General features: G+C 37.4%; 1 protein-coding gene across 3 annotated transcripts in view; it reads left to right on the top strand.

The window, feature by feature from the left end:
* The window catches only part of Kdm4c (lysine demethylase 4C), a 177,880-nt gene that overhangs the window by 108,798 nt on the left and 53,512 nt on the right, over positions 1–15,570 (top strand). For all 3 annotated transcript variants that reach the window (XR_007977033.1, XM_052176666.1, XM_052176667.1), the window contains 2 exons: positions 2,530–2,585; positions 4,378–4,486. Coding sequence is in view for 2 of the 3 variants with exons in the window: in XM_052176666.1 (XP_052032626.1) it covers positions 2,530–2,585; positions 4,378–4,486 (165 nt within the window). In the remaining variant the exon portion in view is untranslated. The remainder of the gene's footprint in view (positions 1–2,529; positions 2,586–4,377; positions 4,487–15,570) is intronic.

The following is a 15,570-nucleotide window of genomic DNA, read 5'->3' on the forward strand; positions in this document are numbered from 1 at the left end:
CCTTCCTTCTTCCTTCCTTCCTTCCTTCCTTCCTTTTTTCCTTCCTTCCTTCCTTCCTTCCTTCCTTCCTTCCTTCCTTCCTTCCTCCCTCCCTCCCTCCCTCCCTCCCTCCCTCCCTCCCTTCCTCACTCCCTCCAAGACAGGGTTTTCTCTGTGTAGCCCTGGCTAAGGCATTCCATCTAAGGACCCTTTGGGTCTTGAGACTATTATCTCCCAGGTCTCTGTTACTTTCTGTAGGATCCCCCCAACTAATAACTCCTGAGGTTGCCTGTTTCCATGCTTTCTGCTGGCCCTCAGGGCTTCAGTCTTGCTTCCTCCCATCCCCCAACACATTATTATGTTCCACTTGTCCCCTCCCTGGCTCTTCTCCCACCCAGGTTCCTCCCTCCCTCAGCCAGCCTGCTTTCTAATATCATCCATGACCCCAAACTGGCACCATCTACAATGGGATGGGTCCTCCAGTAAAAATTATTAATCAAGAAGATGCACCACAGGCCAGTTTGTGTTGGGATTCAGGGAAGGATTCTCATTTCTGGTTCCCTCTTCCCAAACAACAATGACTTGTGTTAAGTTACCATAAAATTTGCTAGCATACATGCACACAGTTATGTTTGATTGATCTAAGTACCCAATGAGTGAATACATTTAATGCTGCATATATATATATATATATATATATATATATATATATATATATATATATATATATATATATACATGGGTGTGGGACCATATCCTGAAACATTAGTAGCCTCTCAGGGACCATGTCCAGGAAGAAAACAAACTTTCTGTCTCCCAGAAGTCATCAGTTGTAATAGCCTGTGAGCCTAAGAGTGGAACTTCATGAGCCTCTTTACCATCCATCCTGAGATGTGAACTGGCTCTATCTTGTACAAGTATACAGCTTCTGTGAATTCATGTTAACAACTATGCAGTGATGTCTGGCAACTACTGTTTTACAGCATGAGTTTAGTCCTTCTATGTCTTAGTCTGGCATTATTCTGTCCCTTTTTTTGACCCTGCTAATAATTTCAGATATGGGTTCTATCTTATGGTTTAGGCTTTAAATTAATAAAGTCATTTTCACAGCAGTCTTCACGTTTGATTTTATGCTTCTTCATACCACCAGTCTGATCAGACATTGAATACACAAACCTGTGCTGTATTTCTGTGTTGACATTAATACCTTCAAATACATGGTGAAAGCCTTAACATAAAGTTCTGTGATTTATGTGTTCTATCCTTCTTAGCCACTGTAACAGTGTCATGTGCCCCTTCCATGAATGCTCCTTAAATCCAATTAAATAATGGCGGGTTAAACTCAGATTAGTGCCACTATTGCACTAGTATATCATGCAGGCAAGTCACTGTTGTAGATCCCAAGAATTGTAACTAGATAATATTGATGATTACCTTTCTCTTCTGGTAGAGTGAAAAGTACTTTCCAGCATCATTAGCACTAGTTCTTACAGGTGAAACGGCTATATATATAGCCATCAGCTAGGTTTTCCCTCTGTTCAGTGACTAAGTATGTCTTCACCCATAGGGCCTAACATACGTTGTAGAGAGTAAGCAATAGCCTGCGCTATTTGCTAGTGTTGGTGTGTTTGATGGGGCTCCTTTGGCCATTAATTCAACAAGATGGTACCCATTCCTGGCTCTGTAGATTTTTACTTGGTAGCATAAGGTGCGAAGTATCCCCTTTTATTTGGTGACTCCATTTAAAATCTTTTGACATGTAAATACATGTTAGCAAGCTTCTATTGGTAGTGGGCTTCCATGTAGCTTTTAAAAGCCTTTATTATTAGGTGTTCCTTTGTTTATTTCCTCATTGATCTTGCCCTCCCATCCAGATTTAATCCTCCCCATTTAATTTATTCCTCTCTTATTTATGCCTCTATAACTTTATTTTCTATTTCCCCCTCTTTGGGAGATGCTCTGGTTTCTTATAGTATCTTACCTGGTACCTAACCTTTGTGGTTATTTGGATTGTGGTATACATATCTAAGGCATAACAATTAACATCCACATATGAGAGAAAACAGTATTTTGTTTTGAGGTCTGGTTTACCTCACTCAGCATGAATTTTCCAGCTCTGTTTTCCTTTGAGTTTTATGATTTTACTTTTCTTAACAGCAGAGTTACACAATATTTCATTGTGTAAATGTTCCTCATTTTTCCCATCCACTCATTTTTTGGTAGAGATCAAGACTGTTCCAGGATGTGGATGAACAAGTACTTCGGTAGTAAGATATAGCTCCTTGTCACAACATCCTTACTGTACTCAAGAGTGAAAGTGATATATGGTGGTCCTTTCCAAGGACCTATGTACTCAATCATTTTCAGGTTTTCTTTTTTTTTTTTTTCTCTTGGAACTTTAAGTACCTATCATTGGTTAATTCTTTACATGTTTAGTTTTATAGATTAATAGAAAATGGTATATAAGAATTTCTAGAGTGCTTTATATGAAGGGCAGTGATATTTGTTATATGGGTTTTATAGCTGTGTTAATTCCCCTCTCCTCCATAGGAGTGCTGTCTCTGCAATCTGAGAGGAGGTGCTCTTAAACAGACTAAGAACAATCAGTAAGTAATATATTGAATGTGTTGAATTTCTTCATTTCTTTTTCTACTCTTGAAGCTCTGCATGGCTTTACAGCTCTTCCTGGAACTTTATTTTACACATTTGCTCTCTGGAGCGAGAGTTGAAATTTGGCTTCAGAGACTAAAGCCAACAGAGTATCTCTTCCCTTCTGTACTTTTTATGTAATGTCAGTCCTCATTTTATGAACAAGTCTTTCGTTCATCTTCCCTTTCATCTCCCTTTCCTCCTATCCACTCCTCATTCCTTCCTTCTTCAACAATATTTCCTTCCTGTTATTGGAGCTACCTTTTTTCCTCTCTCTCACTTCCTCTTTCTTTTTAAATAAATTGGTAGGGGGACTTGGCTTCAGTGAGGCAAGTGGTCTTGCTTGGCTATAACACTGAAATTGGAACTCCTTGTGCATAATCCTTTGATGTCATCACCATATTTTTGTATGTATACATGAGTCGAATTGCTTGGAATGAAGAATAAAAGCATTTATCATCCTTAACATTGATAAAAGTGCTATGTATGAGCCAATACTTTTGGTTGAATTTATATTATATTTCATAAGGTCATCTAGTAACACTGGCATAATCCTGCAGAGCTGTCACTATATTTTTGATGTTATATATAGGCTCTTGGGACTATGAGATGGCTTAAATGCTTATTAGCAATTATCTTCATAGTTTACTCTAGAATGCTAATTTTACTCAAGTCTAGAAAAATCTTCTGGTTGGGTTACCAGTTGGTTTTTCTTCCTATGGTCTTAGGATGAAAACTGGTATTCATTGGTTACAGGAAATAAATAAGCCATGGCCACGCAAGGCCCAGAAGTGTAATCCTTTAATCCCTGTACTTGAAAATCAGAGGTAGATGTATCTCTGTGAGTTGAAGGCCATCCTGATCTGTCAGCAAGCTCCAGGACATCCAATACCTGTCTTTGAAAAACAAAGAAACAAACAAAAACTTTATAAGTTGAGAGTTTAATAATACAAATGCTAATGATGTTCTCAAACCCTATGTTTACTTGGAGGTATAACTTTTAAGAGATACTGAATAGAATTAGTAACAAATTTATTCAATTTGGCATGTGAAAGTTTAATGTTTTAAAAAGGAGATCAGGAAACAAGCTAGATTCCTTTGTTTATATTAATATTGCATTATTAATATTGCATTACCAAAAATATTTAAAGACTACTTTTAATTTTATAGAAAATATTTATTTTGCCTGAGAAAATAATATATATTATATCCTGTATTATATTAAAATGTGATTCTTAGTTCACTAAACTATTCTATTGCCATGTGTCAATCTGTTTAAATAATTACACATGTAGTATCAAATAAAAAGGAACCCCTATGTTTTCAGTATCCTTAAGGTTTTCAAAAGTATATATCCATATTATGACTTAGTCATTGGCCTTTATATAGTTAATTTTTTTCTATGTGTTCATGCTTTAGTGTGCATGCAGCTCATGGAAGGGTGAAGGAACATCAGATCCACTAGTATTGGAGTTTGTTGTAGTTGTGAGCTGCCATGTAGGTGCTGATAACTGCTAAGATCCACTGCAAGAACTGCTGAGCCATCTCTCCAGTCCCGTTTACCTAGTTCTCATTACAGATCTTATGCTAAATATATCTAGTTGTCATTAAAGAGGTTTATAATCCAGAACATACTTTCATTGGAATTAGGTTTTTGGATTCATTTCTTCTATATGCCAGATTGCCACCACCAAGTTGACATCAGTGAATTTAGGGAATTTGTTTATATTTAATGTCTCCTTTCCTTAGGTGGGCTCATGTCATATGTGCTGTTGCAGTTCCAGAAGTGCGATTCACAAACGTCCCAGAAAGAACACAAATAGATGTAGACAGAATACCTTTGCAGAGGTTAAAATTGGTGAGTGTCAAAAGATTTTTTTTTTCTTCATACATTTGCTTTGTTTCCAAATAAGTATATCCAGTAGCTTCATTTTATTCTACTTATATTTTCCTCTATCCTGAATATATTTTTCCTCACAATTCTTTCCAAGTATATTGTAAGTCTTCCTAACATGCCACAATTTTAAATATGGGAAAGGGATCAATTTTCTTTATTGATATGAACATATAAATAATTAGGTTCTCTGAGATTGTTCAGCAATTCCCTAAACTATCCTACAGAAATTGTCTACTGTTTTTCTCTCTTTACTCTCTTGTACTCTCTTTACTTTCTTTTGGTATATCAAGTATGTCCAATCTTAGCAACCATCTCTTTGCCAAGAAGAGCTTTACAGAGGAATACAGAAGCTTTTTTAATTACGAGTTTTTTTTTTTTGTTGTTGTTGTTGTTGTTGTTGTTTTTTTTTTTTTGTTAACTCAAAGTAGACACTAGATACTTAATATTCCCAACTTGAATTTGCTTCCTTCTAATCTGTTCACTAACATTCATAAAAATTTCTTTACTGATTTGCCTTTTTAGGAGTATTTTTTTTCATTAATTGACAAGCCTGTGATGTTTGTACATTAACTAATTTTTTATTCCTGTAACTTTTTGTAACACATAGCATTTTTTTTTAATTTTTTTTATTCGATATAATTTATTTACATTTCAAGTGATTTCCCCTTTTCTAGCCCCCCCCCCCCCCCACTCTCCAAAAGTCCCATAAGCCCCCTTCTCTTCCCCTGTCCTCCCTTCACCCTGGGAAAAACACATAGCATTAATAGGCCTCTTTTTTTTTTTGGTTTTTGTTTTGATTTTTTGTTTGTTTTTTAATGCAGGGTGTCTTTGTTTATCAGAACCCTGTCCATCCTAGAACTTGCTCTGGAGACTAGAGTGGCCTTGATCCCTCGGTCTACCTCCCTAGTGCTGGGATTGAAGGCATGTTCCACTACCACCCAGCCTATTTGTTTATTTAATAAGGCACTTTTCTTAAGTTAAAAATATACACTCTATATGCTGGTGAAATTCCTACAAGTTCTTCCATTTCTGTTCTGATCTTATTTTACCCTCCCTCATTACCCAACCAACTCACTTTTTATTTTCTTTCTTCCTTTCCCCTCTCTCTTCTCTGTCTTTCATCCTCCCTACCCATCTACCTCCCCAGAAAAACAGAAAAAAAAAAAAAAGAAAAAGAGGAAAAGAAAAACCTCCAAAGCAAAAGTCAATCCAAACAAAGGACCAGTATGACAAAAAAATGCCAAAGCAAAATCAAAAGTCTACAGGAGAAAAAAAAAATCTATGGAATTTGGTTTGCATGACCAATTACTTGTAGCCATGGGGCTTCTCCCATGGTTAATATACCTGTTGGCACTCCATTGAGGGAAAAAAAAAAAAACTTTTTTTCTTTGCCAGAGAGAATCAATTGCAAATGGTATCTTGGTTAAAGAGGGGTCTCTGTATCCACGTGCCACTCTGTATGCTGGGATTCTGTCTCCTCTGAACCTGTGTAGGTCTTGCACATGCTGCCGTAGTCTTAGTGAGTTTATATGTTCATTTGTCCTGTTGTATCAATACTCTTTCCCCTTAATTCAGTATATATCTAGTTCAGATCCTTGACAGTGGCAATATGCATACCATCTGCTGGATGAGCTTTAAATCAATCAGAGAATGGCGCTACTCCCATAACTTTTGTGCCACTGTTGCACCAGTATATTTTTCCAGCACAACAAACACTGTTACAGGATCTCGGGGGTTTGCCGCTGAGTGATCTTGGTGATTACCTTTCTTTTCTTCTCCTTTGGTAGGATGTAGAATACAGTACCTTCCAGTGCCATGGGTACTAGTCAGTAAGTGTGAAACTACTGCTTAGGCACCAGCTAGACTTTCTCTCTTCAGTACCATAAGTGATTGTTCACTTATCATTAGATTGTGTAACACAACCAAACAAAAGCCTTGGCAATAGCCTGTGATGTTTGGGGAGGGTGGTGCCACAGGACCACTTTGGCCAACAACTCAGCAAGATTCTTAGCACTAGAGGTTTTAGTTGGTGGCATAAAGTTTCTAGTTTGGGCATTTTCTCCCTCATTGCATGCTGACCACATTTAGATTTCATTTGTGCATATATCTAGTGGTATGTCTTTGTGTTAGTTTCCCATATTCTCCACTTTACCCTTCTCTGTCATTCCCCTCAATTTAATCTTCCTATTCTAGTTTCCTTTTTAACTCTCTGTAACACTATTTCCTCATTCTTGGGAGACTCTTTCTTCCAGCCCTGTTCTCTTACTAAGTACCTAACCTCTGTGGTTATTTGGATTTAGATTATCTAAAGCATAACAGCTAACATCCACATAGGAGAAAACATATAGTATTTATCTTTCATAGTCTGAGTTACCTCATGGAGAGTGGGTTTTCTAGCTCCATCTCTTTACCCCTGAATTTCATTTTTTTAAGAGCTGAATAATATTTTAGTGTGAAATATACCACATTGTCTTTATCCATTCATCAGTTGATACATATCTAGGCTGTTTCCAATCTTTGGTTGTTATAAATAGGTTAGCAATTTATATCGATGAATAAGTAAGTACTTCTGTGGTACAGTATAGAGTCCTATGCCAAAGCATAGTAGGTCCAGCTGGATCCTGAAGTAAATTGCACTTTTCTTGTAAGCTCCACACTGATTACAAGTTTCTACTCTCATCAGCCACTTCTATGTAGTTTTCCCAGGATTTTATGTAGATTACTTTGGCAGGAATGTGAGTTTCCTATCATTTTTTCCCCTGTTTCATGGTGTCTCTTTCAGTTTCAGTTTTTTGAATTTTCATTGTAAATTGATTTTATTGTTCCTGTGTAATTTTGTTTGTTTTATGGTATTGGGAATGGGATTGTTTTCTTTTTCTGATATCTGTTTTGGAATATTAATCACTGGTATATAGTAGTTCACTTATTTTTTATGTCATAATTTTTTTCAAACTCTAATCAATCTGTCTGTCTGTCTGTCTGTCTGTCTGTGAAATCCAGACATTGCCTACCCCTTGCAGTCTCTCCTCCCAGTCCCCCCTCCCATAATTCCTCACTCAATTCCTTCTTCCCCTGTCCCAGAGAGGATGCTCCCCCACCATGAGGCCAACTCCCTCCTGGGCCTCAAGTCTCTTAAGGACTAGGGGCATCCCCCACTGAGGCCAGACCAGGCCATCCTCTACTATATATGGGTTGGGGGCCTGTTGTATGCTGCCTGGTGGGTGGCTCAGTGTCTGGGAATTCGCAGGCATATAGAAAAATTGAGACTGCTGGTCTTCCTATTGGGGTGCCTTCCTTATCTGCTCCTTCTGTCTTCCCCTAATTCAACCATAGGAGTCCCTGGCTTCAGTCCAGTAGCTGGGTATAAACATGTGTATGTTTCAGTCAGTTGCTTGTCCAGCCTCTCAGAGGATAGCCATGCTAGGTACCTGTCTATAAGCAAATCATTGCATTAGTAATAGTGTCAGGCTTTGGTGTCTCCCCATGAGGTGGCTCTCCAGTTGGGCCAGTCACTGGACCTCCTTTCCCTCTGTCTCTTATCCAGTTTTGTCCCTGTAGTTCTGCTAGATAGGAACAATTCTGGGTCAGAATTTTTATTTTTTTATTGAATATAATCATCATTAACATTTCAAATGTTAAAACCTTTCCATGTTTCCCCGCTCCCTGAAAACCCCCAACCCCTCCTCCCACCCCCATGCCTCCAAGTATATTCCCCTCCACAGGACCCACTCCTCCACTCCCACCCCCCACCCTCGATTTCCCTTTGTTGGGGCATCGATTGAGCCTTCACCGGAAAGTTTAGCTATCGGTTGGTAATACTATCCAACCTCTTGAGGCCCTGTCCATCTGCTGGAGGTGGACTCTAAACATTCCCTCTGCCCCCATTGGGCATTTCATCTAAGGTCACTCCCATTTAGTCCTGGGGGGTCACCTACCAGGTCACTTGTACTTTCTAGAGGGTTTCCTTAGCTCCCAGCTTCTGAGGCTGCATATTTCCATTCATTCTGCTAGCCCCAATACCCTGATCCCATTCTTCTTTTCCCCTACCCCTCCCCTCTCTCACTCAAGTCTGTCTCTCCCCTCTCCCACCCAAATTCTTCCCTACCACCCCTTCCTCTACCACCCCTGATTACTTTCTTTCTCCTACTAAGTGGGATTGAAGCATCCTCATTTGGCTTTTCTGCTTGTTAAAGTTCTTAAATTCTGTGGGTTATACCCCAGGTATTCTATACTTTTTTGGCTAATATCTACTTATTAGCAAGTACATACCCTGTATATTCTTCTGGATCTGTGTTACCTCACTCAGGATGATATTTTCGAGTTCCCTGCATTTGCATGAAAAGTCCGTGAGGTCATTGCGTTTAATAGCTGAATAGTACATTGCATAAATGTACCACATTTTCTGCATCCATTCTTCCATTGAGGGACATCTCGGTTGTTTCTAGCTTCTGGCTATTATAAATAAGTTGAATATGAATATCATGGAGGACATGTCCTTCTGGTATGGTGGGGCATCTTTGGATATATGCCCAAGAGCAGTATAGCTGAGTCTTCAGGTAGGTCTGTTTCCTTTTTTCTGAGTAATTGCCAGATTGAATTCCAGATGGTTGTACCAGTACACTTGATCTTTGACAAAGAAACCAAAAATATACATTGGAAAAAAAGAAAGCATCTTCAATAAATGGTGCTGGTCTAACTGTCAGTCTGTATGTAGAAGAATGAAAATAGATCCATATTTATCACGTTCTATAAAGCTCAAGTCCAAGTGGATCCAGGACCTCAACATGAAACCAGATGCAGTAAACCTATTAGAAGAGAAAGTGGGACAGAGCCTTGAACTTATTGGCGCAGGGGGAAAGTTCCTATAGAGAACTCTAATGGCTCAGATCTAACATCAGCAGTTGATAAATGGGAACTCATGAAACTGAAAAGCTTCTGTTAAGGCAAAGGCACAGTCAATAGGACAAACTGGCAACCCACAGAATGGGAAACAAATATCTTCACTAACCCCATATCCGATAGAGGGCTAATGTCTAGAATATATGAAGAACTCAAGAAGCTAATATCAAAAAGCCCAAATAACCCAATTAAAAGTGAGGCACAGAGCTAAATATACAGAGAATTCAAAACAGAGGAATCTTGAATGGCTGAGAAGCACTTAGAGAAATGTTCAAAGTCCTTCCTTAGTCATCAGGGAAATGCAAATCAAACCTTCCCCGACCCTGAGATTCTACAGACCAAAAATTTGGGAAAGCAGATGCATGCAAGGATGTGGAGAAAGAGGAGCACTTCTCCTTTGCTAATGGAACTATGTGCTATTTTTTTATACTTCCTCTTTGCTTGGTTAGCCATAGAAGTTTCCTCATGGCATCTTTATGCTTTCTTATGTATAGAATCATCATTTCCAAATAAAAATGCTTTGATTTTTTCCTGTCTCTGTTGCTTTTTTTTTTGTTCTAGCTTAGACGTCAAGTATTATTTTGCATGAGTGAAGAGAATGGATATACCATAGTCTTCCTGAATTTAGAGGAAAATTTTAAGTTTTTCTTTATTTGGTGTGATGTTCCTATAGGTGTGCTGAATATTGCCTTTTTTATCTTGAGATATTTTCTCACCATCCTTAATCTCTCTAAGACTTTTAAGTAATAGGGATGTGGATTTTCTCAAAAGCCATTTCTGCTTCTACTGAGATGATAATGTCTGAGCTTCAGTCTGTTTCAGTAGTGTATTGCATTAATTGATTTACATGTTGTTGAACCATTGCTCCTGCTTTGTGATGAAGATGACTCCAAGGTGAATGTTCTTTTTGATGTTTTCTTAAATCTAGTTTTCTAGATTTTTATTGAAAATTTTAGAATTTATGTTTATCATGAATCTCTTTTTTGTTGTTTTTTTCTTTTTTTTATTCGATATATTTTTTATTTACATTTCAAATGATTTCCCCTTTTCTAGCCCCCCCCCCACTCCCCGAAAGTCCTGTAAGCCCCCTTCTCTCCCCTTGTCCTCCCACCCACCCCTTCCCACTTCCCCGTTCTGGTTTTGCCAAATACTGCTTCACTGAGTCTTTTCAGAACAAGGGGCCACTCCTCCTTTCTTCTTGTACCTCATTTGATGTGTGAATTATGTTTTGGGTATTCCAGGTTTCTGGGTTAATATCCCCTTATTAGTGAGTGCATACCATGATTCACCTTTTGAGTCTGGGTTACCTCACTTAGTATGATGTTCTCTAGCTCCATCCATTTGCCTAAGAATTTCATGAATTCATTGTTTCTAATGGCTGAATAGTACTCCATTGTGTAGATTTACCACATTTTTTGCATCCACTCTTCTGTTGAGGGATACCTGGGTTCTTTCCAGCATCTGGCAATTATAAATAGGGCTGCTATGAACATAGTAGAGCATGTATCCTTATTACATGGTGGGGAATCCTCTGGGTATATGCCCAGGAGTGGTATAGCAGGATCTTCTGGAAGTGAGGTGCCCAGTTTTCAGAGGAACCGCCAGACTGATTTCCAGAGTGGTTGTACCAATTTGCAACCCCACCAACAGTGGAGGAGTGTTCCTCTTTCTCCACATCCTCTCCAACACCTGCTGTCTCCTGAATTTTTAATCTTAGTTAGCCATTCTGACTGGTGTAAGGTGAAATCTTAGGGTTGTTTTGATTTGCATTTCCCTAATGACTAATGAAGTTGAGCACTTTTTAAGATGCTTCTCCGCCATCCGAAGTTCTTCAGATGAGAATTCTTTGTTTAACTCTGTACCCCATTTTTTAATAGGGTTGTTTGGTTTTTTTGGAGTCTAACTTCTTGAGTTCGTTATATATATTGGATATTAGCCCTCTATGTGATGTAGGATTAGTGAAGATCTTTTCCCAATTTGTTGGTTGCCGCTTTGTCCTCTTGATGTCCTTTGCCTTACAGAAACTTTGTAATTTTATGAGGTCCCATTTGTCAATTCTTGATCTTAGAGCATACACTATTGGTGTTCTGTTCAGAAACTTTCTCTCTGTACTGATGTCCTCAAGGGTCTTCCCCAGTTTCTTTTGTTGTTTTACCTTCATGGTTATCATGAGAGTGCAAATGAGGAGAATTTTGAAGCAATCATTTGTATTAGGAAATAGTTCAAGAAATACCAAATTCAGTTTATCTTTAAAGGTCTTCTGAGTCCTGTAGTGAATCTAGTTAATCCTAGATTTTTTTTAAGATTGGAAGATTCTCCTTTTCTTTTTAAAAATTTTATTTTAATCTATTTCATTTCACTTTATTTTATTTTTTTGGAGTATTTGGCTTACATGTTTGTGTATTCCATGCATTCCTGGTGCTCATCAAGGTCCCTTGGAACTGGAGTTACAGATTATTGTGAATCAGCATGTGATTGCTGGGAACCCAAGTCCTATACAAACACAACAATTATAGTTAACTGCTGAGCCTATCTTAACTCTAGCCCCATATTGGGAGGGTTTTGCTGTTCTTAAAATTATTTTTCAGTGTTGTTGTTGATGAAAAAACTGCCTTTTTACCTCTAGGATGCATTTTGAGGCTTGGTACTGATCTTTAGTTGGGAAGAGGTTAGGGATGGAGGAGGGACTTGCAAATGTATTGGTTTTATTTTCTTATTTTAGAAAAAACAAACAAAAATTGATATGAAACATTTTTATTGAATAGCAGGTACTTTTCAGTCAAAAGAATAATGGCATCCTGGCATTGATATAATAACATATATATCAAACTGTTCAATGCTTTTTAAACTATAGTGGCTGGTTTATTACATTTTAGAGCACTTTAGGAGTTTTTTTAGAATTAAATATGAGTTAGCAGTCACTAAACATATCAAGTGACACATATTGAAATCAGTCACACCAAATGGGTGGTGTATAAACTGCTATGGAACTATAAGAAATTTAAAAAAAAAGAAAAATGAATCATAGTAAATACCGTTCACTACATACTACAGCAGATTTGACACAGTCAATTCATCCTTTTAACAGTCAGATGAAACTGCTCTGCACAGAAAGCTCATTGGATACTTAAATTCTTCCAATCTCTGGCATTTATCTCTATCTTCTTAGGTAATTTCTACTAAAATGCTTATATTTGAAATTAATAACATTATCATGGTCATTTCATTTGGAGATTATTTCATTTTGCCATTATTGTAAACATTTTAAAGAAAATTATACATTAGGGAGATATTTTTTTTCCCATTGGGCTGTCAGATTTTCACTAAAAGTTAATTGCTCCAAGTCTCCCTCTCGTAGAGAGGTGAAGCTTCTAGGCAATAGAAAAAGGAACCTTAGCAATAACTCCTCTACTGAGTTCTCTGCTATTATACAGCATATGTTAATTGACAGAGAAATATAAAGTATGCTTATAAAATAAGAGTTTCCAGAACTTACTCAAGGACAGATAATTATCAAGTAACTTAAGAAGAAAGAGAGTTAGGTTTCCCTAGTGCTTAATGAAGCACAGAACAGTAAAAAAGAGTTAAGTTGTTAGCACAGAACCATGAGAAAGAATTAAGTTTCCTACAAGGCTGGAGACCATCAGTCTTTTGGCCTGTGATTCCCCTAAGGCCAGGAATGCTTCTGGCATATGAGTATAGCAGAATATCATTCGGATTCATTTTATGCCTATGTTCCTTTGGCAGAACAGTAGTGTTTGTTTTTTCCCCTAGGTCCCTGACCTATGTAGTCTGAGGTTCTTAGACACTTCAGCTATGTCAGGAATGGGTTCTATCTCATGGAGTTAGCTTTAAATGCAATCAGATACTGGTTGGTTTCTTGCACAGGCTTTGTACCAGTATTAAAACATTTTGTAAGCAGGTAACAATTGTAAATGGTTGTAAAAAAGCTTGAGCTGGGTTTGTGTTTACCTTAGGAAGAAACATTATTTCTACATCTGGGTTTGCATTGCAGTGGCTGTACAGTGAAGAGTTATAATTTCTCATACTGACTTACAAAACAGAATTTCTAATTGGGGAGAAAAGGAAGAGAGAATTTTAAATATGATTCCCTGATAAACATTGATAGTAGTAAAACTAATTTTGCAAATGTTTGGCTTCCCTGTATCAGATAGCTTCTGTATCCCAGCCTAATGTTTTGGCATGATGTAACTTGAGAAATTGTAGCACAAAATGAGTGAGCCGCAGTCAGAAAACCAGAAGTACCTATTGCTATAGGTCATATTAGTGACTTGGGAAGAGCCATGTTGACCCCTCACACGTGGAGGAGATTCATTAGTCCCTCTTTGGCAGGTTTATCTTGTAACATGGCATGTGTAGTTTCTTTTATTAAGAGATTCAATTTATTAACTACAGTTTTCTAGTCTGTCATTAATATTAAGCCATGATTTGCCTAGGACCACTCAAAAAAATATTGATTTCAAAATCAGTTAAAAGCAGCACTTGGGTCTATCCAAAAATCTAGCAGTGATTTCTAGCTATTGTCTTACTGTTTGTTCCCAAAATATCCCTTCCTAATATGAGATACTACATAACTATGAGATAATGTAAAATGATCTGAAGACATAATGAACCAAATTTGCCTCATATTATTGGTGATGCTTTGTCATTTTCAATTCTTCTCATATGTATACTGATTTCTTTCTCAAAAGATAAATGAGGTAATTTAAATGATTTCTCTGCCTCCTCTGTCTATTCTGCAAGCTGTTAGTGGGCTGGTAATGGAGGCTGCATGCCGGCCGTCTTCAGCTTAGAGTTGTTAACTTGAGGGATTTTAGAAAAAGAAAAAGACAAACATTGTTTCCATAGATGCTCGCAACTCATTACAAATGCACTGTCATATTCTTAGGAGATTGGGCAAAACTGTCAACATTTCATTCATCTTTCTACTGTACATTTGCCTAGTGTAAGCCATTATATTTTCTTCAAAATGAATTGTAGAAGTTGGGAAACTTGAAGAAATGATGAAAGTAAAAATTTGAAATGAGTTAAAAATCAAAAAAATTTTAGTAAGTGACACTATTATATTAGAATTATAAATTGACCTTTAAATCCCAAGTACTCAAAACGTGGAAGCAGGTAGATCTCAAGTTCAGAGGGTCCTTGAGTAAGTATAAGATAATGGAATGGTTGTCTAGGATGTGTTAATTCTCTAAAGTTGGAATTATAAAATTGTAAAGTTATAGGTTTTCTTTTTATAGTTACTGGTTTCACTTGTTTCCTTATATTATAAGTTGAATACTTAAAAAATGTCACAGACCCATAATTATGTTATAATTTGTTCATTCAAGGAATATTTTTTTAAAGAAAGAAGTTTATTAAGTTGACTCAATTTATATGTATTTGGGTGTGAAAGATTAACATATATATGATACAGTTTCTGTGCAGATCCATATTTTGATGGTCTATCTATTAGATACTGTATTATCAGGAATCCTGAATTACATTCTTTTGGTTTCTTGAATACAGAAAAATCATGAGCAATATTGCCACATGAATAAACAAATGTGGCTGAGCCCAGTGCATAAATATTCATGTATTTATGTAGATCAGTGAATAGTATGGGGAAGGGATATTGGCTTACTAAGGTCCAGCTTTTTTTTTCTGTAGGTTTTATATATATGTGTATATATATAAATATATGCATATAAAACCTACAGAAAATATATATTCTTTAATCTTTTTTTACATTATAGTCATTATCCCCTCCTAGTCTGGCCTCCAACTGTTCCTCATCCCAAATCTCCTCCTCCTCCTCCAAGAGGATGTGTCCCCCCTCCTTTCCTAGACAAACCTCCTCACTCTCTGTGTCTCAACTCTCTCAAGGGTTAGGTGCACCTTCTCTCACTAAGGTCAGACTAGGCAGTCCTCTGCTTTATATATTTTGGGGGCTTCATATCAGCTGGTGTATGCTGCCTGGTTGGTGACTAATTATCTGAGAGTTCTCAGGGTCCAGGTTAGTTGAGACTGCTGGTCTTCCTATGGGGACTTTCTCCTCCTCAGCTTCTTCTAGCTTTTCACTTATTCCCCCACAGGGATCCCCAGCTTCTGTCTATTGGTTGGGTTTAAGTATCAGCATCTGACTC

Source organism: Apodemus sylvaticus, chromosome 3 (assembly GCF_947179515.1).
Source record: "Apodemus sylvaticus chromosome 3, mApoSyl1.1, whole genome shotgun sequence".
Taxonomy (NCBI): Eukaryota; Metazoa; Chordata; class Mammalia; order Rodentia; family Muridae; genus Apodemus; species Apodemus sylvaticus.